This window comes from Ascaphus truei, chromosome 14 (genome assembly GCF_040206685.1).
Source record: "Ascaphus truei isolate aAscTru1 chromosome 14, aAscTru1.hap1, whole genome shotgun sequence".
NCBI lineage: Eukaryota > Metazoa > Chordata > Amphibia > Anura > Ascaphidae > Ascaphus > Ascaphus truei.
The window spans coordinates 23,050,777-23,075,011 of record NC_134496.1 but is presented as its reverse complement, the minus strand read 5'-3'; the positions used below and the strand labels follow the sequence as shown (position 1 = coordinate 23,075,011).

Here is a 24,235-nt window from a genome sequence, read left to right as displayed (position 1 = left end):
GTACCTCGCCATTTTCAGCTGTTTTTTGCGCGATTTTCTCCGAAAAATGGCGAGATTTTAAATAGCGCTGCTCTCTGCATGAGGCCCTTTGTCAATTAGGATTTCTAACATTACATGACCCCCACTCCTTTATAAAAGCAGGACAAGGCGAGATATTAACATTGAGTTAAACTCATGCGGGGAATTACTGCTCACAACACCGTTCCACTACCACATACCTACCAGGCTCTGTAAAAACCAGTTGTGCTGCTGTTTAACTGATGCACCGCTGCTGTGTGCTATTGTACACATAGAGCAACAGCAAAGAGACGCTTCAGTAGCCACCAAGAAACAGAGGAGGAATCTTCCGTCTTATCCCATCCATCATGTTTTTTACTGCAAAATCTTTGGAAGTTCGTCCGAGCGTAAATATCGATACAAATACACTCAGGGGGGTAAAAATGCTCCTGATACATGTTTCATAATGATTTCATCAGAGGTCGTCAGTCTCTGTTCTCTAAACCAGTGCAAATCAACTCCCAGTCTTCAAGACAGAGCCACTGATTGAGCCACCTGTGCTGAAGCAGGGATATTCTTATGGTGGAGTTAGTATTCTGAGATATGGGGCAGGTTTATGATGTATATAGGTGGTATGGTGAGGTATGGGCAGGTTTATGATGTATATAGGTGGTATGGTGAGGTATGGGGCAGGTTTATAATGTATATACTTGGTATGATGAGATATGGGGCAGGTTTATGATGCATGATGATATGGGGCAAGTTTATGATGTGTGTATATAAGGGGGATGATGACGTATGGGGCAGGTTTATGATATATATAGGGGCTATTATGAGATATGGGGCAAGTTTATGATGTGTGTATATAAGGGGCATGATTATGATGACGTATGGGGCAGGTTTATGATGTATATAGGGGGTGTGATGACATATGGGGTGGGGTCATGGTGCAGGGGGCAAAGTTCATGACTACCATCAGTGTGCAATTTGCTGAGCCTTAATGTGTGAGACTCCTGCAAAATGTGAGTCTTGGTCGGGTAGGTGTCGGACCAGTTTTGTTTTTCTATGCCGTGCAAAACCCCTCTGGCAGTGAAGGGGTTATTACTGCGTGTCGTTCTGCGCGGAGGCATACATCGGTCGCTGCTTCGTCATGTCATCCAGAGGCCAGGCTGCATCATGAAGTGCAGGTCCCACTGTGTCACTGCAGCCAGACGTGTACAGCAGCCCGAGCGCCAGGAGAAACGAATGGAACCAGTCGAAGGCTTCCGGGAGGAACCGAGAAAAAACTCCGCTCATTAGACATTTTCTAGACAACTGATACATTTAGTCTGGTGGGAACCTGTGAGATATCATAATCCTCTTAGAAAAGCTAATGAGCCATATAACACGTAACTAATTCACCCCTTTGCTACTGAAAGCAAGGTTACACCAGTACTCGGAGTAATGGTACTACGCTAGCACAGAGTACCCCTCCTTTTTTTTAAATTTAACTTTTAAGGTTTCTTGGTAGTCTAGTGGTTAGGGTTCGATTCCTGGTCAGGGAATCTTCTATTATTGGATGATGTGTCACTGGGGTTTTTTTGTTTGCCTTCCTTCTGGATCAATATACTGTAAGTAAAAATATAGGATAAAATATCTGTCGTCTAAAATTAGCATAGGTTGAACTTGATGGGCGCATGTCTTTTTTTTTCCAACCATGTAACCATGAGCTCTGCTTTAATTTTGTGGGAAAATGGATTGCCGCATTTTATTTTTGCTGACCCTGTTAACTCCCATCATGAGGCCTGACATACAAAGGGACTGGTTCTGGGTTGGCAAAAAAGTACAACTGGGCTTTCAGTGTGAAAACGGGCACCCAACTGGAATGAAAGGAGCAGAATCCGAGTCCGAGGACCACTCCAAGACCATTTCTGCTTCACATTTGGCCCACGGGGCTGCATCTTGAAGACCCCCTTCCCCCCTCCCCCCCCCCCCCCCCCCCCCCCCGACGTACAGGCTCTCTCATGCTATTGCTTGCTCATTTTCTCAACGGTAGTGAAGCCCCCCTCCCCTTGCGTTCACGTCACCGGGCACGTCATAACCACGTCACCTCTGTCCAAAACGGTTGTGTGGTTGGAGGATTCCATCCGTCTTTCCGCCAGCGAAAGGGTTAATTATCTAGGAAATCTGTGCTGTGAATGTATGTACATCTTTAAAATAGCGCTCACCGTGCACTCCGCGCTTTACAAGAGTGACAATACAGTATAAGGAATTCTAATACAATAAGTGCAACAACACAAAATCAGACGCAAAGGAAATCCCCGCCCCCGAGAGTTTACAATCTAAGGCTGCGGCCAGGCAGGGAACGGGCGCGCTGGCGCTCATGCGCTGCGCCCTGCTCGGCCAGGCGATTCGTGGCCGGCTAGGCGCGCGCTTGCCTGGGGGCGCAGATACGACATCACGGAGCTGGTTCGCCCTCATTGGGCGAACCGCTCACGTGACGCGCTTGCGAGCAGCAAAATCTCATTTGCTTCCTCTAAGTACCGGGCGGGCGCATGCGCTCGCTCACTCTGGCCACGCACATTGTCGCAATGTGTTTTATCGCGGCCAGCGTGAGCGCGCCCGCCCACTCAGTGCCACCCTGGACGAGGCCTTAGGCCTCCGGCATGGTCAGCGCTTAGGCGCTGACCCGTGCTGAGGCGCGCTCTCACTTACCAGTGAGCCCCTGCAGCCGCAATGAGAGCGGCTTTAGCAGGGGCTCGCGCACGCTTCCGCAAGCGTGCGGAAGCGTAGGTCTTAATCAATTTTTAGTTTCAAGCGCTCAAGGGAGCGCAGGGCCGGTCACGTGAGTGGTTCACCCAATGAGGGCGAACCAGCTCCGTGATGTCACAGGTCCCCCCCCGACACGCCCCCGACATGCCCCCGGATGGCGCGCGGACCAAGGCCAGGGAAAGCACCCGCTTTCCCTCAGGCTCCGCGCGCCTCCGCACGGCTGCAGTCCTATGGACGCAGCCTTAGAGTTCTGTTCTTGTTTGAAGCAGCGCTGATCGTAATATATTATTTTGCATGTGATTGTTACCGTGTGAGGTTTCCTCTTGTCCTTCCCAAAGCTGTTTTTATTTTTGCAATCTGCTGCTCCGTTCAGGTGATATAAGCGGTTGAATTGTTTAGTGTCTGGGAGGTTAAAATGAAGCTCTCCCCAGAGCCCCGTGCAGTGTAACGGGCCGCCATGGCATCCTCAGGAGGTAGGGATTCAGGAAATCATGTTTTTTAACACTAGGAAAACGAGAAAGTAGGGCTGCCCAGGAAGCAAGATATTCACATGATATGAGTTATACTAGTATAGGCTTCTGGGGGAGGGTGTTGCTATTTTAACTCTTTCGGTGCCAAAGGGACCAGGAACGCCATGCTTAGCAAGACATCACTGGCACTTTAGGTAGCAAAGGTGTTAATGCAGGGAAGGGGTTAACCCTGTCACTTCTGGTTGGAGTCAAAAGTGCAGTCCCATCTAGGACCAGAGTAAAGCAAAGGGTAGTGACGTGTTTAATGCAGGGGTTCTCAACCCCAGTCCTCGAGACTCCCCACCCCCCCCCCCCCCCCAAACAGGTCAGGTTTTAAGGATATCCCTGCTTTAGCACAGGTGGCTCAATCGGTGGCTCAGTCTTCGGCATTGCTACATTCACAGACAGACCAAATGCAGTCCCAGGGAGAGAGAGACCCTTGTGATTATGAGACAGGGGGAGGCGTTGCTATAAGGTCAGTGCAGGTAAGTCTGTCCTAATGGGCAATCTGATTCAACAGGGCATGAGAAGACCCCAAACTAATTACATACACTCACGATTTAATAATATTGGCAGACGCTTCCTGTGAGGTGATCACAGCTCTTGGTGCATATGCGGTGGGCCCTAATCAGTGTGGATAAAAGTCCTAATAGTCCCTGTCACTGGCTAGTGAGATCCACATCTGTGGCCCACATCAAGGTATTATCCTATTCTAAAGAGCGGAGGCAAACTCCTGTGAGTTTGTCAGTACATCAGACGTCGCTGTGAACCTTCAAGATTGCAGCTGCTTGTTCATGATTATAAGAGCCATTTCCCCTAACCATAATTTTATTTTTGGAATCCCTACAGATAAAGGAGCAATATATAACTTTTCATTTGTTTTCTGTATTATGTAATGCAATCCCTGAAGGCCATTTTATTCCATCCAAGAAACCATGTTTTTCAGGGCTCAGTATCTCGGTAAGGCGAAACACTTGGCAGTTGCATAAAATAATGCAGGCTTTTATACTAGAAGTCTCCTATTTTCCTTAACACAGCTTTCTACATTCACTCTTTATGTATTATGTCATTACCGCCATTCAGAAAATAATGCGTTGCATGACCTTAGATATTTTTTCTTCAGCCACTGAATGTTTTTTTCCAGTCCCACTTCATATTAAGATATATAGTGAACCATTCTATTTCAGATTCGCTTTCTAAAACCCTAATCTACGTCCCATCTGTTTATAGGATTATTACAATGCGTCAGTCAGTGTCTCTCCGATACGTTGATCTAGTGGCTGGGAGTTCGATGGGTAGGACCATTGTCTGGCCAATGCCTGGAGCATTCTCCGATATACTGTACATGTATACAGCAAAAGACCGGAGCCTCTTCTCTCCTGATGCATATATTAGGTCACAAACCCGGTAGCACTCCAAATGACACAAATATGTGTACAATATAGTGGGTTTGGGATTTGAGCTTGTTAAGACTGTGTATGTCTATGTACTGTAGGTGTGGCTACTTTACGTATACGCAACCACATTTTGGACTTCTGGGATTCCTCTTGCTCTGCATGTGGACATTGTAGACCACAGGTCATGTGGTTGATCCATGACCTGACCCTAAAAAAGGGATACTTTCAACCTCTGTTTATCCAGTACACCTTCATGATCTCCACTTCCTGAGATGCTGATTTACACTTTTGCAGCTATTTAGCACACTACTGGATGACTTAAATGATGTAGCTCACTAGCCCTTGTTCTTGGCCAACAGACAAACTGATTACCTACTATAATTTTTACTTTATGTCTATTAAAATGCAATGGGGTTTGTATTGCAACAAAGCAAGTGCTGTCCCAATAAACTATGAACGGTTTACAGAGCTTGTTAATTAGTATATTTCTTTACAGTCAGCCTTATGAAGGTGTCTGGTATAAACAGGGATGTAACCACAAGCTGGCCTAATTTGCCTATCACCTCCCGCAGGGCACTAAGGAAGAGCATGCACACCCCAAAAACCTCACACAACGCCCGAGTCATCCTCGGTTCCCCTTGCTACCAGAGAACTGCACAAATTAAACCAAATGCTAAATCTAGAACAGCAGTGGCAAAACAAGAGTGAAAATGAGGAGAGTCCCCTCAAAAGTGGAGAAGGGAGAAGGAGTGGCTCAGTGAGTAAAGACACTGACACTGAGATTGTTGCAGGGGAGCCTGGTTCAATTCCTGGTGTCGGCTCTTTGTGACCTTGGGCAAGTCACTTTATCTCCCTGTGCCTCAGGCATCAAAAACATAGATTGTAACCTCCACGGGGCAGGGACCTGTGCCTGCAAAAATGTCTCTGTAAAGCGCTGCGTACAACTAGCAGCGCTATACAAGAACATGCTATTATTATTATTATTATTAAGTAAAATTGATACCATTAGAGCTCCAAGACCATGCTTAGTACTGATTATATTGTGGATTTAATGTGGGTGGGATATTGCTTGTACAAAAAAACAAGTCGACTACCTCCCATTGCGCCCCTCAAACCCCCTTCACCCAGTCTACCCTCCTTTATCCATCCCACTACCTCAATCCACCCACCAATCTCTTTTCTCTTTCCCCCCCACCCACCCCAAGTCCACTCATGACCCAATTTGCACTCTCTAACCCTCACCCATGACTCCCATCTCTGTATGTCTGACCTCCCCCCCCACCTCCCTCACCCCCCCACCTCCCTCACCCCCCCAAATTGCCTTTATTTTACCCATCTAACATTCTAACATGGTGTACTGCGGTGTTGACACAATGTGTGTGGGAAAGGAGCATATGGTGCGTGACATAAGCAGAGCATATACACATAGGGGCGCGTGGCTGATTATGCGATGCTCTGTGGTAAGTGACAGCATCACCTCCATGCAATGGCAGCACACCCTATACACCTCATGCCATCCCTCCTCCCTCCCCCCCCCCCACACACACACACAGACCCCCCCCTCACACACACCCCCTCCACACATACACACACCCCACACACACCCCTTCACCCCGCAACCCCCCCACCCCACAGAGTCCGCCCTCCCCCCCACACACACCCCTCCCTCCCCCCCCCCACACACACACACCCCTCCCTCTCACACATCCCTCCCCCCACACACAAGCCACTTTCTGTTTCATCTTGTGAGTTAATCCAGACCTCCGGACGGGCCTGCCTTGACCACGCTCTTTCCCCTCCTCAGGGACAGTTTTACAGGCTGAGGTCTGGGGCGTTGTTTTATTCTAACTTTAACCACGGAGGATACAATGCGTAAGAACTCTCTCCCAGCAATTACCAGTCTCATGGTAACAATGTCACCACATTTAGGATGAACGGTTCCCCAGGTATACTGTGACATGTGGAATAGAAGATGAACTCGGCTGATAACCGTTTCCTATTGTTTCGCATTATTTGTTTATCCAGTAACAATGTCATTAACCCCTTCACGGGAAAATGATGACCTGGCAGTAAGGGATTGGGAGAAAAAAACCCATAGCTACACCATGAGATGTTACAATGTAAGCATATGCGTTTACCTTGGCCCCTTACAGACGCACTTACCAGGACACCCTACTACTGTCTCTGTACGGTTTCCCTAATTACCACTTTTTGTAGGAAAAATAAATGCGTGTTCTCCTTTATGTGTGCGTTCGTGTGTGCGTGTGTGCGTGCGTGCGTGCGCGCGCGTGCGTGCGCGTGTGTGTGTGTGTGTGTGTGCGTGCGTGTGTGCGTGTGTGTGTGTTGTCTGTTTCTATGGTCCAGATATCTCTGTTCCTATATACATCAACAAGTTTATTACAACAAACATGAGAAATGTCCAACATCTACAGTATATGTTCCCTATATACAGGCTGCTAGTTGGTATATGATTGGTGTAGTCAACTCATGGGTTCTCAACTCCAGCTCCCATCCCCCCACCCCCGACTGAGCCACCTGTGCTGAAGCCATGACATCCTTTAAACCTGACTCGTTGGGGGGGGGGGGGGGGAGTCTTGGGAACTGGAGTTGAGAACCTCTGGTGTGTGGAAATGGTTAGGGGCAGACACCAGCAACAGCAAGAAATTCACACTGGAAAATGCTTTAATTGTGACACATCCGCCTTCTTTCTATTGCCACAAATACTTGGCTGCCTGGGCTGAGATTTACAAATTGGACATTTTGGGTTTAAACATACATATTTGTAGCCTGTTTTCTCCTTGTATAATGTCCACATAGACTATTGGTCATCAACCTCCTCCACAAAGCCTGGGGCTATGTATCACACTGAATTAACATCACTGTTGCAGGTCAGGGATTATCTCTTCTGTGCCTCAGTTTCTACACTCGCGTGCAGAGTCCGTGAAGAAGAGACCTCGAGGTTCCGGAAGCTCTGAAAACCTGGGGGGAGGGGGGGAGGCACGGCGTTGCAGAGTCCGTGAAGAAGAGACCTCGAGGTTCCGGAAGCTCTGAAAACCTGGGGGGAGGCACGGCATTGCAGAGTCCGTGAAGAAGAGACCTCGAGGTTCAGGAAGCTCTGAAAACCTGGGGGGGGGGGGGGGGAGGGGGGGGAGGCACGGCGTTGCAGAGGCCCCGCGCTCTTCCCCAAGGCATTAAATGCCGGGTGATCGTTTGAGGCCTCTGCAACGTCCCTTACCTTGTCTTCGGCAACGCGGTGTCAAACGACGCTGCGGGGTCACGTGACCCCGTGCCGTCATTTGACGCCAAAGGCAAGGAGGGGGCGTGAGAAGTGGGGGAGAGCAGGCAGGGAGGCGCAGCAGGGAACGTTTGCCCACCCCTGCATTAGAAGGTACAGCATCCAATGAGGAATCATCAGTGAATTACAAACAAATCCATTTATTGGGCAAACAAGTTTTATACCAGCTCACATTTTGACTAAGGCTGCGGCCACGCTAACGCTGAGCGTGCTGAGCGCGTGGTACATGCCACTTTTACTTACATAATTCTATGTGTAATTCCCCCCCACGCTCACTCAAGCTTGGCGCTTGAGTAAACAAAAAAAAATTACTTTCAAGCACGCTCAACTTGCCTGCAATGCCGCCCCCCTCCCCCCCGCACGCTTGCGAAATAGTCAGGACACCCGGCACTCATGCTTAGAGAGTTGATGACATCACCGCTCTCAAGCATGAGCGCGGTCAGCGCCAGCGGGGCCACAGCCTTAGAATTTGATAAAGTTATGGCGTTCAGAAACGGATATATCCCATTTTATGTGCATCAAATAACTTCTCGTATAACCTCCTACCCCTCCATACAACCATGCCTTGTAAGTATATCGATACATTGACCAGACGAGATCCCCATACATGTTGCATGACCTTTTGCAACGTTGCTACTATGTTTCGTCAATAGTTAGAGGCACTGCAACAGTTGGATGGATGTGCCATCTTGAACAGGAAAGTATCTCAACCATAACAGTGGTCGAGGTACTTCTTGGTAATTATTACCATCTCTCCATTAACAAACTTTATGCCCTATCAACATTTAAGGTATATATATTCCATTCTTTGCTCTTACAACACACCCCACAAAATATTCAGACCCGAGAGGTTCCCCCTTCTCTTGCTTTCAAGTATCGCTCTACTAACTACGCCTATCCTCAGGGCAATTCAACCAATGCTTGGCAAATATGGGCACATACTATGCCTTTCCACCACTTAAGGACATGCCAACTTCTCTTCAATGTACAGAAGAAAAAAAGAAACAAGTGCGCACAAGAGATATATCTCTAAAAAGAGTGTACAAGTGATAGTGACAATTTAAATCAAAAACACCCACAACAAACCAATATGTGATTAAAGTGTATTGAATAAACAAGTGTTACCAATGTAGATGAGTGTCTGCTGCTGAGCAAAGGGTAGCCCAAGACCCCAAATCTACAGACAACAAAACAAAGCGCAAAACGCTCATCGTGAAATTTGTAAAAACAGTGTTTATAAAATAAATGGTTCAAGGTTAAGCGTGCATCAAATCAGACTTAATCAGGCACATAAAGCTACACCGTAGCTGTTACCAATGACTGCGGCCAGGAACTGCAGGGGACTCCCTCAGTGAGAATCTCTCTCCCTCTCCCACACGATCAGCCGGAGTGAAGTGGTAACCGCAGTACCGGTGTGTCGGTGTTCTGACACAGTTCCAAAGTCTCGTTTGTAGCGTCAATGCGCCCGGTGGAGCCAAAGGAGTAAGCAGTCCGATCCCGTAAGTCCCGTTCGTGGCGTCACTGCACCCGGTGGGGCCAGAGAAGTACTCAGCTCTGTCCTGTATGGCAGCGCGTGTCTTCCCTGCTCCAGACCTCACTGCACATCCGCACAGGTTGATGACGTCACGGCGCATGCGCCGAAGGGTACAGAATCGACTAAATAGCTAAGAGTTGATATTAAAACTCACAGGCTATGTAGGAACCTCAAAACTCAAAGTAAAAAAGATTAGAGGTTGAGTGGTATCTCCAACGCGTTTCGTAGCTTAAAAGGCCACTTCTTCAGGGAAAGATTCCCTGAAGAAGTGGCCTTTTGTGCTACGAAACGCCGACACACCGGTACTGCGGTTACCACTTCACTCCGGCTGATCGAGAGGGAGAGAGATTCTCACCGAGGGAGTCCCCTGCAGTTCCTTGTTGCAGCCATTGGTAACAGCTACGGTGTAGCTTTATGTGCCTGATTAAGTCTGATTTGATGTACGCTTAACCTTGAACCATTTATTTTATAAACACTGTTTTTACAAATTTCACAATGAGCGTTTTGAGCTTTGTTTTGTTTTGGTGTCTTCAATGTACAGCCTGCGGTGTGGGGGAGTCGGCGGTGCATTACTGGGTGGTGCAATTTAAGCAAGAGGCTATAGCAGGGATGGCCAATTCCAATCCACAAAGGCTACCAACAGGCCAGGTATTAGAGATATCCCTGCTTCAGCACAGGTGGCTCAATCAGTGGCTCACTCAATTGGATTGAGCCACCTGTGCTGAAGCAGGGATATCCTTAAAACGTGACCTGTTGGTGGCCCTTGAGGACTGTACTCCTCCCTCCCCCCCTTAGACTATAGAGAGAGGTGAGACACGGGGGCTTTATCTGACATTTAATCTGACACACAAACTCCGCAGGCTACACAAAGTGTCACCCACCCTTTTCCTTTCTTCGTCTCTCTTTGTTGCCTGCTTTTCCCTCTGTTCCCCCCAACAATGCTAGTCATCAAATGGAACATGCTTGTTTTTGTTGATTGAAGGAAAATCAATATTTGACTTGCCTGCTCTAAGTGTATATACAGTTTGCAAAGCCCTGTCTGGGGCTGGAACCTTCACTCGCTCTTTATGACATTATCTGTGCCGATTCCGCGTTCAATCGTTTTTCACTGAGTGCTACACAAATATTGGGAAATGGTATTAACAAACAGTGCATGTTTAACTGCTAATACAGGGAATATAGATTTCTCTCATTTGATGCTCAACCAGTCTCAGTAATAGTCACAGTTGTGGCATCCGATGGTGTCCTACCACTGCAATGACATTTTGCAGTACCTCCGCCTGTAGAGGAGAAGCCATTGCCGATCTCCTTAATGGTTTTGGATGACTGCTCAACCTTGGTCAACCACCAGACACGTAGCAGGCCTATCTGCCAGCAAAGAGGATAAATACCAAGAAGCATTTACTCTTCGTGAATGGTGTATGTTTAAAATGCTGTTTAATTCAAATATTCTAATATATTTACTAAGCCGTCTTCTGTCAGAAGACCCTTTCCACCTTAAAGCTCACTCAAGTCAATTGGATGTATGGAGTCTTCCAGCAGAAGACTCCTTGGTAAACATGACCCTACAGATGTAGCAGACGTCATACTCCCACTGATAACCTAACATATCACGTGATAACACAGGATATCAGTTTCTATAGGGTTCAATAGCAGTGATAACGCAGGATGTCCCACAACATCCGACCATAACGCGCCAACAGGGGCGATAACCTTTTCTACGTCTGTATACTGTATGTACAGTTTGCTATTTATTATTTCCACCGTATAATAATCATTTGCAAAGCTATTCATTCTTATTGATCATAGCTAAAATAATAAAACAATATATCAACATTTGAGCTGAAATGCCAAGTTTGGATTTTCGTGGCGTCCCGAGCAATGTGTTGAAGCCACGTTTGGCAGTGAATGGGGTTAAGGGCTTGCATACAAACGTTCCCAATGGGAAGATTAAAATCGACATAGATAAGAAACCGTAGGTCTCAGATCGACGTTTGTATTTAAAACCATGTTTAGATAAATTGCAGATAACTTAAAGCGGTCATCGAAGATAACTATTTCTAATTTTCTTTTACATACTGTAGCATTGAAGCAGGGGGTCTCCGCAGCTGAACCCGTTATTTTCAGCTCTGGCGACCCCTGGCTCCCGGAGATAAGACCTACAGTAGGGGGTGCCGGTAGCTGCCCCGCTCAGCTGGCAGGGATCACTACTATCAATCGTGCAATGCCCATTGACGTTTTAGTGTTACGAGAACTTGTTGCAAACTTTGGGATCGTGGAACTAAAGGGGGACATTTGCAAAGTGCAGCTCTGCCATTGAGAAGAAAATATCAATCATTTAATAAACTCTCGTATGCAAACGAAAAGAAGACAAACACAGACCTCTTTAAGGAAGATTAAACGATATATGTATTGGGCCACAAGCCCCTTATTCTCACTTACAAGTAAGGAAATTGAAGTGCAGCATCAGAGGAGCACAAGGGTAAGTAGGCAATGCGGTAGGGACTCTATTTCATCAACGACAAATCCGTGGCACACAACACATGGATACCGTTCTTGTGAGTGTCCCGTTATGATGTCCTGCCATCCCTCTGGGTTGGTCGCTCGTCAGGGGTTATCGGTGTAGGATCGGCGTCTCAGGAGCTCTGCCGTCGCCCGCAATAGCAGTGCTCCCCACGCGGTGATCACTCAGTTACTTCCGGGTTCTTGCTCCCAACACTGAGGTCTTGCGTCTGATATCTATCGCGTCATCTCTGGCTGGGTGCCAGCAAAAAGCGCTTACAATCCTTGCAGTCCTCTGACTTCAAAAAGTATAATAGCACCATATGAACCCTACTCGTTTCGCTTGTTCATCAAGCTTCATCAGGGGAATATTTGTAGGGGGGGGCGCGGATGGTTACAGAGGCCCTATGCTCTTCGCCACGGCATTTAAATTAAATGCCGGGGGAGGCGTGAGGCCTCTAACTCACCTGCTCTATGCGTGTCTTCGGCAACGTCATGTGTCGCCATGGCAACGCGCGTCAAATGACGCGGCGGGGTCACGTGACATCGCATGACCCGCAACGTCATTTGACGCCGAGTCATTGAGACGGGGGGGGGGGGCGCAAACGCTGCGGCTCCTGAGCAGGGGGGCGCAGCTCAAGAAGTTTGCGTACCCCTGAGCTAAGGTATAGCCAGTTATTTAGGCCTTAGGCGCAAAAATAAAGTGATGAAAGGTCCATATGGGGCCGAAACGTTGTCTTTCCACTGTTCTTGGCTGTCACATTAAAGGAGAATTTCACCACTGTATCTAAGCATTGGGTTACTGGCCCACAAGAGCCTGTTAGTATAGAATGTCATTTGTACAAGGATCACAATTGCTATTTGTATGTATATCTGTATATAGCACCATCCATATACTCAGTACTTTACAAAACAATAAGTACAACAAACAAAATGAGACCATAGGAAATCCCTCCCCCGGAGAGCTTACACTCCAAGTGGTATTTAACAAAGTCTCTAACACCGAGAAGTACACCTTGTTTAGAGAGAGCCAAATGTGTCAACATTTTTTATTTTTAAGGTTTTTTTTTTATTTTTGGAAATTCTCAAAATATTTTGAATAGTTATTTTCGAAAATGTGAGAATAGTAAAGACAAATAAAAATAACAATTTTTGTTCGTGTTGGAATATTCTCCAATTTTCTAAAAAAAAAAATTAAAACCATTTCTCTCCAATTTTGAATTTTCAAATATCTGATTTAACCCCCCCCCCCCCCAAAAAAACAAAACAAAAAAAATGGCGACTCCCCCCCAAACTCCTGGCGAATATTAGCAAATGTGAAAGACGCCATGTTCGCAGTGATAACAAATTCGGGGGAATAATTTGCCCATCGCTACTTTAGTTAACTACAATAAAGTTATCATACAATTACTGTATGTTTACCCAAGATCATAGTTGGTGACAGGGGTCAATGCACCATATCCAGTAGTCATACTTTGCTTGATTGAAGGCAGCGCAATCCTCATTCACAGAGCAGCTTTTAAATGGCTTATCTTTTATGTTTAGGGCTGAAGGAGCGGCTCAGTGCATAAAGACACTGATTCTGTAAACAACAACACCAAGTGGGAATCAGGGGAACCTGCCTCTATTCCCGGTGTCGGCTCCTTGTGACCTTGGGGAAGTCACTTTATCTCCCAGTGCCTCAGGCAGCAACAACATAGAGTGTAAGCTCTGTGAGGCAGGGACTGTGTTACATTCCTATGTGCTGTGTACTGCGCGCTATACTGTAATTGTGACACGCTTTGTGTCCCATTGGGAGAAAAGCACAATATGCTTTGCGCCTAGACTCAAGTGATAACCAATCTAGTTCTTTGAGCATTACGCAGTGATGTGTGTTGTAGTTACATTGGAGAACAAAACGGCATTTTGAATTGTAGAGGGTGTCAAGTTTGCTAAGTTGGCTTTGCGGCCGCCCTCCTGCTCCTTTGGAATCCCAGTGTCAAATGACGCTGCGGATGTCCCCAACGTGACCTCACACAGTGTTTTGTTGAGATGGCAACTTGACGTTGCGTTTCCATGGCAATGCGCCGCGTGCAAACTCTTTTGTATGACTTGTATTGTCTTTTGACTTGTATTTGTATTCATGTATGTATGTATGCGTGTGTGTATGTATATAGATATATGTATAAAGCAGTATTCTGCACTATATATGTATGTATATATATACTCAAAAGCGGGGAAATGAAGCGGGGAAATGAAGCGGGGAAATGAAGTGCTCAAAAGCGGGGAAATGAAGCAAGCATAAGTTCATAGGGGGACCATGTCATATGGTTTTGAAGCAAAAGGTGGCACTGTGTGCTCATTTGCATGTCATTTCCCAGAATCCCTTGCTGCAGTGGAAGTGCTGTGTGCTGGGTGATAATGGTGAAAGGCAGGGTTGCAGACCTGTCTAAGACATGCAAATGAGCATACAGTAATATTTCCATTTGATATATATGATATATGTATGTATGTAAGTATGAACATCAGGAGTAGCCACTGACAACAAAAATGAAAAAATATACACATGGGAGGGCAGACTCCAGTTTTCAAGAGCCACCAACAGGTCTTTGACTGCACCTCCTGGGCTGAAGTAGGGATATCCTGAAAACCTGACCTGTTGGCGGCCCTTAAGGGCTGGAGTTGGCCACCCCTGATGTATATATTTCTGTATATAGTTTCACTTTTATTGTCAGTGGCTCTTTTGTTATAAGACTTGGGTTCAAAATGTAAAATGTCACTAATAAATTGCCCGCCAATTTGGGAGGAGTGCAGGGTTTCGCGTATTTGTGTTATGTCGAAGCGATTATAATAGAAAGGGCGTGATCCATTTGATCTCTTTGATTCCAGCAAAGGGTTAAGTAAATGGAAGCTGTAGAATTGTACATAATAAAGTTGTGTTGCACAGAACCATTGCGTAGTGTTTTAACAACTAATCTTGGGGCTGTGCACAAATTAAAGAGTCATCCACAAAATGCTATTTGCTGCACCTCCAACTGTTAAACCAACGTCTGCCCTTTGCTGCTGGAGGGGTTCAGTGAATAGATGGCTTACAGTAATAAATGAACTGCTTCTGCGCCCTGCAGAAATCCCAAAAGAGGCCCCTCTGGATGCTGTACATTTCACACACGGTGTGCTCATTTGCATGTCACTTCCCAGAATCCCTGGCTGCAGTGGAAGCACTGTATGCTAAGAGATAATGGGGAAGCGCAGGGGTGCAGACCTGCCTGACACGTGTGAATGTGCTCACACGTGGGATTTGTATTTGCCGCGCACTGTACAGTGGAGGGTTTTTGTCACACTTTTTTTTTTTTTTTTTTTACCCACCATAACTTACATAATGTGTGGCACATTTCCTATGAATTCCAGCTTGTAAAGTTTGCACCATTTCCAGGTCAGATACTGCAACAGAAGTAGGCTGTGAATGGTTATCCAATGACAATTCCACAGGCGTGTAGGGGCTATGTACGACACTAGTGCCAACCGGGGCACTATGGCAACGGCGTTTCTGTGCGATAGTGTCCTGATCAGCACTATCCACTACAGCGCTGACAGTATATCCAGAGCTGTACACAGAATTTTTGCAGACACGCGTCCCCGGCTAGTCCTGAGGCACAGGGACATAAAGGGACTTGCCCAAGCTCCGGCTACGAACCCGGCTCCCCTGCTTCACACTCGGTGCCAATGTTACATTTTAATGAATATCCCTCTTACCATCATATCCTTAGTATAAACATTGCATTTCTTGCATATTGTAACAACCTGTCTATTGGGGCAAATGGAAAAATCGATGTGTATTGTTTAGTGATAACCAACATATACTTCATACTCCTTTTTTTTTTTTTTTTTTTTAACCTTTCCACTTTTTAATGAAACAAAGGATATGCGCAAGGCAGTGACATGGTTAACCACGTTTGCGCAGAGCGGGGCATTGAAGGAAGAAACGGCAACTGCTGTACACGGCTGCTTGTAAAAGATGGAATGAAGCTCAATGATCCCTATACATTAATTTATTAAGGGTTCAGCGACAGCTGCAGATGTGTATTGCCTGGAAAACCCGCAGCGATGCAAGTAAACATAAAATGTGCCATCTATGGTAAGCAAGAGAATAATGAGTTTATAGAGCTGACTCACTCAGAACAGTGTAGTGGACACATTAAAACATACAGCCATCCTGTACTGTATAGAGCTCATTCTTAGTCACGTTGACTAGAACAACAATTCAGTATTACTCACTAGTGGTGCGGGGGTGGCCAGGTCCACACCTCCAGGGCCACCCACAGGTCAGGTTTTCAGAATATCCCTGCTTCAGCACAGGGGGCTCAGTCTTCGACGGCATCACCTGTGCTGGAGCAGGGATATCCTGAAGACCTGTGGGTGGCCCTCGAGTTGCCTAACCCTGTGGTAGAGATTATCCCAAAGAGCGACACATTCAAATGTTTGGTGGCAAAGGGAGATATGTTGACCCAAAGTCATACCAACCCCCCCCCCACTTCAAAGACCAGCGCTTTCTCACTAAGCCACACATCTTCTAACAACAAACACGGCAGGTTTTATATAAATATTGCAGAAGTAACATGTAATGTACGAGGAGCTATCGGAAAGCGGCACGGGTTTGTGCTTCTAAAGGCTGCTGTGTGTGGCGGTAATAGCTCTTTTCTTGGCATCACACAATAACAGGAGTGAGGATATCAGGAGGATGTCAGATAAGCTTTCTTAAAGAAGTCTCCATTATTCATGTGCCCATGATACAGGAACTTTAAAGTGGCACCCCCCCTAGCCCCCCCAGCCTGTATGACTTTAACTCATATGTTAGTAACTTACCCCCTTTCTCCCCCATTGAGTTTGCCGTACACTTTCTGTATTGACTATTTTTTTTTTTTAATTAGTGTTCAAATACCTGATTTTAAGGTTACCACAACTCCATTATAACCTTCCGGACACTTAATAGTTCAAACGCTTCTATCTCCTGCACGGAGAAGTTCCAACAAACCGCGTTGGAAAGGGCGCGAAGAGATCGCTTGATGTCAAAAGGAAATATCCGCGAAATAAAATGAGAATAAGCGCAGACTGCTGCTGGTTAAAAAAAAAGGAAGGTGACTAGCGGGCGTATAAATCGCTGCGGAACGTCGTGGGCGTCCTCTGCGTCGCTGCTTCCATCATGACGGGTAACGGACACGGAGAGAAACCTGTAAACATGAACGGTTTCAGGAAAATAGCTAAACCGACCCCTGAGCTGCTTGAGGGGCCAGCCGTGAATTGCTTTGTGCTGCGTTGCTGCCCCCCTCTGGCAGCAAAAGGGTTACATTTTGGGGAGAGCGGGCAGTTAACCCTTTGGTTAACCCAGTGGGCTGGCACAGCACTGCTTTGCAGACACGTCTGGCACTCAGTTAAGATGGCCATACATGGTTTAATTCAGGGGTTCTCTACTCCACTCCTCAAGCCCTCAACACACCCCCCCCCCCCCCACAGGTCAGGTTTGCAGAATATCCTTGCTTCAGCACAGGTGGCTCAATCAGTCAGTTTCAGCACAGGCAGCTCAATCAGCCCCTGCTGCAAGACACGTGGCTCAATCAGACCCTGCTTCAGCACAGGTGGCCCAAGCACTCCCTGCTTCAGCACCGGTGGCTCAATCAGTGGCTCACTAAGCTACTAATTGAGCCACCTGTGCTGAAGCTGGGATATCTTTGAAACCTGACCTTTTTGGGGGGGGGGGTGGGGGGCTTGAGCACTGGCGTTGAGCCCCCTGGTTTATAGCATGTAAACCCATAGTATGCTACTAATGCCATGTGGCTGGTAAAAGCAAAAGGAAAGGGGTCTCTAGAAAATGAAGTTGATGAGCGAGGGGAGCAGAGATGATAGCCCCCCCCCCCTCCTCCCCACTGCCTGGGAGGGGGGCTGCTGATCAGAGCTCCCAATCCAGAGGGGGAACCCACATGGGAAGCTGCAGAGAGAAAGGGGCGGGGACCTGCCTGAGTGACAGCTCCCTCCCCCAATAAAAACCCCGTCACAAAGCAACAGCCTCTGCTGATGTCAGCATCTGGATCCCGTCTCCAGATCAGTGTGGAGAAGCCGGAGAGGAGAGCAGACCTCAGCCGTCCCACCCCCACCCCCCTCCCGCTGCTGTGAGATCCCAGGGACATCCCCCCTCTTCCCATCTCAGCCAGCAGCTGGGGAGAAGACCCCCCTCACTCCCCCTGGGATCCCCCCACTCTCACACACAGCCCCTGTGATCTTCCCTGCTGTGTGAGCAGCAGCAGGGGATCTGGTGATCCAGCAGAGATAAGGCTCCCGCCCCCCCCTCACCCCCCCCGGTTGGAGATGCCATGTTACATTGCTGCAGCCCTGCAGAGAGCAGCGTGAGAAGTTTCCAGCCTCCCCTGCCAGGGGGAGAGCTGGGGCACCGGGATGTCTGCTGCCCCCCGTGTGGTGAGGAGCTTTGGGGGGGATGCTATGGAAGATGCCCCCAGCATGATGCTCCAAGTGCCCCCGAACTTTGCGTGCTGCAGCATAAGAGGAATATGAGCACCAGTTACTCCAGGACATTGTGCCCAAGAAGTGATCCTACCTCCAGGTAACCTGCGCCCCAACCTCCCTCAGCCTTGGGCTTCCTCTCCCCAACCTCCTCCCAATCTCCACCCAACCCAACCTCCACCCCAGGATGAAAGTATTCCGCAGGAAGGCGATCATCCTGTGCCTTGGGTACCTTCTCCTGCTGGTCCTCACCATGCTCAACCTCATGGACAAATGGCACAAGGAGCCCCAGCAATGCAATGACCAGGTGAGGTACACCCCTTACCAGACCCGCTCAGACATCCGCTACCTGTACCGACCATCCCCTCCCAGGAAGAGGCAGCTGGTCTATGTCTTCACTACCTGGAGGTCCGGCTCGTCCTTCTTCGGGGAGCTGTTCAACCAAAACCCTGAGGTGTTCTTCTTGTACGAGCCGGTGTGGCATGTGTGGCAGAAGCTGTACCCGGGGGATGCCATGTCCCTGCAGGGGGCGGCCAGGGACCTGCTCAGCGCCCTATACCGGTGCGACCTGTCTGCCCTGCAGCTCTACAACACGGCCGGGGCAAAGAACATCAGCACGTTGGGCATCTTTGGGGCGGCCACCAACAAGGTCATCTGCTCCTCACCCATCTGCTCGGCCTACAGGAAGGACACGGTAGGGCTGGTGGATGACAAGGTGTGCAAGAAGTGCCCACCACAGAGTTTGAGCCTGCTGGAGGAAGAGTGTCACAAGTACAACACCATCGTCATTAAGGGGGTGAGGATCTTTGACATCAACGTGTTGGCCCCATTGATGGTAGATCCTTCCTTGGACCTGAAGGTCATCCATTTGGTCAGGGATCCCCGGGCAGTGGCCAGCTCCCGTATTAAGTCCAGGCATGGCTTGATTAGGGAGAGCCTGCAGGTGGTCCGTAGCAGAGACCCCCGCATCCGTAGGGTGCCCTTCATAGACCCTGGGCATAAGCTGAACAAGAAGGATGGGTCTGACTACCATGCTATAGGTGCTATGGAGGTGATCTGCAGCAGCATGGGTAAAACCCTGAGGACCGCTCTCAACCCCCCGAGCTGGCTCAAGGGTAACTACATGGTAGTCAGGTATGAGGATCTTGTGGTGGATCCTATCAAGACACTGAGGCAGGTCTATGGGTTTGTGGACCTCTCGGTGAGTCCAGAGATAGAGAAGTTTTCTCTGAACATGACCAGTGGGTCAGGTTACTCATCCAAACCATTTGTGGTGTCTGCTCGGAATGCCACCCAGGCAGTAAGCGCTTGGAGGACACTCCTCTCCATCTTGCAGATCAAGCAGGTGGAGGAGTACTGCCAGGGCACCATGGACCTCTTGGGCTATGAAACAGTGAGAAGCCAAGAAGAAGTCAAAGACCTTAGCAAATCACTGCTAAAGAGGCCCATGCTCTAAGGGAATTCCTAAGGACCTTCTGGGTCAAGTGACATGTTGCCTGCATAGAAAAGGTCCTAACTACTGTACCAAGAGTTTGAAAATGTTGATCTTCATTATTTCCTCTCTGGTGACACCATCTGTCTTACCCCTACAGTTGATCTGTTTATTCTCTTTATTCCTAAAATCCAAGAAGACAGTCCGGGTGAACTAGTAAGCTCTTGGGGGTGTCTTGTTTCTCATTTGACGACAAGGTATTTACTGCATGTGCTTTTGATAACCATATAATAATCAGACCCAACCGCATTACACGGGTGGTTATTAGGTGGTAACCAAACATGCAGTGATCACGGGACTAGAAGCCGGTATTATTAAGGTGTTTAATGTACCTAAAATCAAAAGTTGGAATAGAAGGCTACAAAGTGTTTGAGTTGATGTTCTCCATGTTTGTACTGCTCGTTAAACATACAATTTAACAGGTTATGTAAAAAGGTGGGAATTGGCCATCCCTGGAGGTATTTAGTTCAAACAGATCTTGTTTACAAAGCTGACTGCAAAATAAGCAGTGGTTTCCATTCTACACTTTGCACATGGCATGAACCCTCCAATGGCCCATACAAAAACTGTATGTCAAAAGGGATTAGGCAGTAAATGTTACAAGTGCTTAATAAAGTCAATAATTTATGTTTATTTGCAAGGTTTTGGCTGTTGCTTTTTCCTTGTGTGTGCATCTTAAATGGATCTGCTTTTACAGGAAGCCTGTGATTCCTGGAGTCTTGCAGCCTCTCTGGTGTGTCCTAATGGGTTATGAACTCTTCATTCTTCTGGACCTCAGGAACTTTGACCTCAGGAACTTTGAGCTGTTTTTGTGGTTGAGAACTCAATCTAAAACATAGCCAAGCATCTTGGCTTAGAAATCCTGAAATAACAAAATAACAATAGGATTGTGTGTGTCACAGCTGTATGAAATTTGATTTATCCGGAATATGTGTATTTATTTATCAGACCGTGTATGTGTATGATACATACAGCACTTTACAAAGTTACACTACAGGGAGACCCTGTCCTGAAGAGCTTACAATCTAAGTGGTATATCGGGAGACTTGGCACAGTAGGAGTCTAAAAGTGCAGATGTGTTTTGTGAATGAAAATGACGGCACAAACCGCAGTATGCATAGCACATTTATTGCTAAGCATGCCTATAGGGATTTGCTCAGAATAGCATTTTTGTAATGGTATTTAAAGGTGCAATGGATGATCTATGTTTAAAACCCTATTTTTGTAACCATCCCCATTTGATAATTATTGTACTCCTATACAGACACTCTAATGTTTGTGTTTTATGGTTTACTTTTATCTCTCCAGACCTTATTTGCTTCTATTGATTGTTGGGGTCATTATGGTTGCCTTTACTCCAATAGAGAATTATGGTTTTGCTGTTGAATCATTTAATGTATATAATGTAATGTAAGCAAACTGTAAAACGTGTGTGTATATTATTATTATTATTATTATTGTGGCACTCCACTGCTGCTAGCATATTACCTGGGTGCATAAACTGCCAAAAATGTGCATAGAGGAAGAGTAGCAGTACTCCAGGTCTTGTGAAAAAATATCAAAAGTTTAATACACAGGTCAACGTTTCGACTCTGAATCCTTTCTCCAGAGACAGAGAGCGCTGAAACGCTGCCCTGGGTATTAGACTTTTGCTATTTTTTCACAAGACCTGTAGTGCATGCATTTCTCTCTCCCTCTCTTTACCTCTTTCCCTCTCTATCCCTCTTTCCCTCTCTATCTCTTTTTTCTCTATCCCTCTTTCTCTTTTTTTCTCTCTATCCCTCTCTCTCTTTTTTTCTCTCTCCCTCTCTCTCTTTTTTTCTCTCTCCCTCTCTCTCTTTTTCTCTCTATCCCTCTCTATCTCTTTTTTCTCTCTTTATCTCTCTATCTCTTCCGTGTGTGTGTGTGTGTGTGTGTGTGTGTGTGTGTGTGTGTGTGTGTGTTTGCTTTGATTTCAAGTGTCTCCTTTAAACACTTTTTGTACTGCACTGTCAGTACAGGAGCAAGGTATATTGATGGTTAATCTTAACTCATTGTATATACATAGAAACCCTTGCTCCAGCCTTTCGTGTGTGTGTGTGTGTGTGTGTGTGTGGTGGGTGCAATTGAAGGGGTCATTCATACATACCAGTGAGGGGGTAGTTTTATACTGTATCATCATATTCGTTTCTGAGCTACTATAGACCCGGTGTGCTCAACTCAAGCCCTCAAGACCCCAGCAACAGGTCAGGTTTTAAGAATATCTCTGCTTCAGCACAAGAGCCTCAAAGACTGAGCCTCTGATTGAGCCACCAGTGCTGAAGCAATAGAGAATCCACTTTAGTTACTAGATGCTAGGATGCGGTAACATTAGTCTCTTCAAAGTTGTTGCTGAGTATATTAACCCTTTGCCACTCAATGTCAACTCCTATAGAAAAAAGGTGGCGAGAAAGATATACACCCCGAGAACGAGTAGTCGAAACATGCTATACCTTAATCTAGGACAAGACCTGAATAAATAAAAAGGAACAGTTACAGCTCCGCTCCCTTTTTTTTCTGTTGACATTTCAGTGGTAAATGGTTAATATACTCCGCAACAATGAGACAAGCTGCTGCAAGCTACAGTGTTTAGCATTGAAGGGAGGTCTTTGTAATAATTGTGAAGAGACTTGGAGGCAATCCAAGCGGCATTTGTTAAATAGGATTGAAGCAGGGGGGTTTCTGGAGCTGGATGCCATTCATTTCAGCCCCGGGGACCCTCTGCTTCCGGAGATACATCCATAGTGGGTGCTGGTAGCCGCTCCGCTAGCAGGGTTCACGTAATGGCGGAGTTTTAATGCTCCTGCGCTCTGCGGGCCAATAGGAAGCCGTGACGTCATCCGCTGCGGCTTCCTATTGGCCTGTGTGATGTGGGAGCTTTAAACTTTGCCGAGGTACCGGCTCCCCATTGGAGGTCTGTATCTTGGGAAGCAGGGGGTTCCCCGGACCTGAAATTAATGGGGTTCAGCTCCGGAGACCCCCTGCTTCAATACTATGTTAAAAAAACTTTTTTAAAAAGGGCATGTTCCTTTAAAGTTACAACATTCTAGCATCTAGTACTGTGTTTCCCCCCCCCGTTTTTTTATGGTTAAGGAAACCTATAATTATATTGTGAAATTTTGCTAAACCCCAACCCTCTCTAATAGCGCGTCTGATATCAGATACATTGTAAGGAACTCCAACCCTTTCTAATAGCGCGTCTGAGATCAGATGCATTGTAAGGAACCCCAACCCTCTCTAATAGCGCGTCTGAGATCAGATGCATTGTAAGGAACCCCAACCCTCTCTAATAGCGCGTCTGAGATCAGATGCATTGTACAGAACCCCAACCCTTTCTAATAGCGCGTCTGAGATCAGATGCATTGTAAGGAACCCCAACCCTCTCTAATAGCGCATCTGAGATCAGATGCATTGTAAGGAACCCCAACCCTCTCTAATAGCGCGTCTGATATCAGATACATTGTAAGGAACCCCAACCCTTTCTAATAGCGCGTCTGAGATCAGATACATTGTAAGGAACCCCAACCCTTTCTAATAGCGCGTCTGAGATCAGATGCATTGTAAGGAACCCAAACCCTCTCTAATAGCGCGTCTGATATCGGATACATTGTAAGGAACCCCAACCCTTTCTAATAGCGCGTCTGAGATCAGATGCATTGTAAGGAACCCCAACCCTCTCTAATAGCGCGTCTGATATCGGATACATTGTAAGGAACCCCAACCCTTTCTAATAGCGTGTCTGGGATCAGATGCATTGTAAATTCTTATGTATTTGTTACAGTTTTCAAATGACCTGAAAATTGCAGGGAACCCTCTAGTGATGCCCGGGGAAACCAACAATTCCTAAAAACCTTGTTGAGAAACACTGATCTCCTGTAGTAACTAAAGTGACTTGTCTGTTGCAGCTCAGAAAAGAATACGATTATATAAGCGCCCCCCTCCAGGTTATGTATGAAACTATATATGATTAAAACTAGTACGAATTATTTAGATGCAAAAAGGATAATACGCATATCACTAAATAATAAGCCCTGAAGGTTGCATCCTTTTTATTTAGTAGTACTTCTGAACGTCGCTCCTTTTAACACTATAGATTCTATTTTAACATTCGATGGATTCAAAGTGAAACCTTTTTGGAAACTCTGTATTTCCCGACGTGATGTTGGCGCAGAAATCCAGGGGTCTTATCTTCTGCGAGTCTGTTTTTTGGCATCTTATGATGCCAGAAAGGAATGCCCTCGTTTTGCT

At 46.8% G+C, this 24,235-nt stretch overlaps 1 protein-coding gene and 1 long non-coding RNA gene across 2 annotated transcripts in view; one reads left to right on the top strand and one right to left on the bottom strand.

The window, feature by feature from the left end:
- The window catches only part of LOC142465802 (uncharacterized), a 39,891-nt gene extending 22,675 nt beyond the window's left edge, over positions 1–17,216 (bottom strand). The window contains exon 1 of the long non-coding RNA XR_012787981.1: positions 16,904–17,216. This is a non-coding gene — a long non-coding RNA (uncharacterized LOC142465802). The remainder of the gene's footprint in view (positions 1–16,903) is intronic.
- An 858-nt stretch (positions 17,217–18,074) lies between these two features.
- Positions 18,075–20,602, top strand: CHST2 (carbohydrate sulfotransferase 2). The gene has a single exon (XM_075570089.1). The coding sequence runs from the start codon at positions 18,665–18,667 to the stop codon at positions 19,931–19,933; it is 1,269 nt and encodes a 422-aa protein (XP_075426204.1). The 5' UTR covers positions 18,075–18,664; the 3' UTR covers positions 19,934–20,602.
- The last annotated feature ends 3,633 nt before the right edge of the window (positions 20,603–24,235 follow it).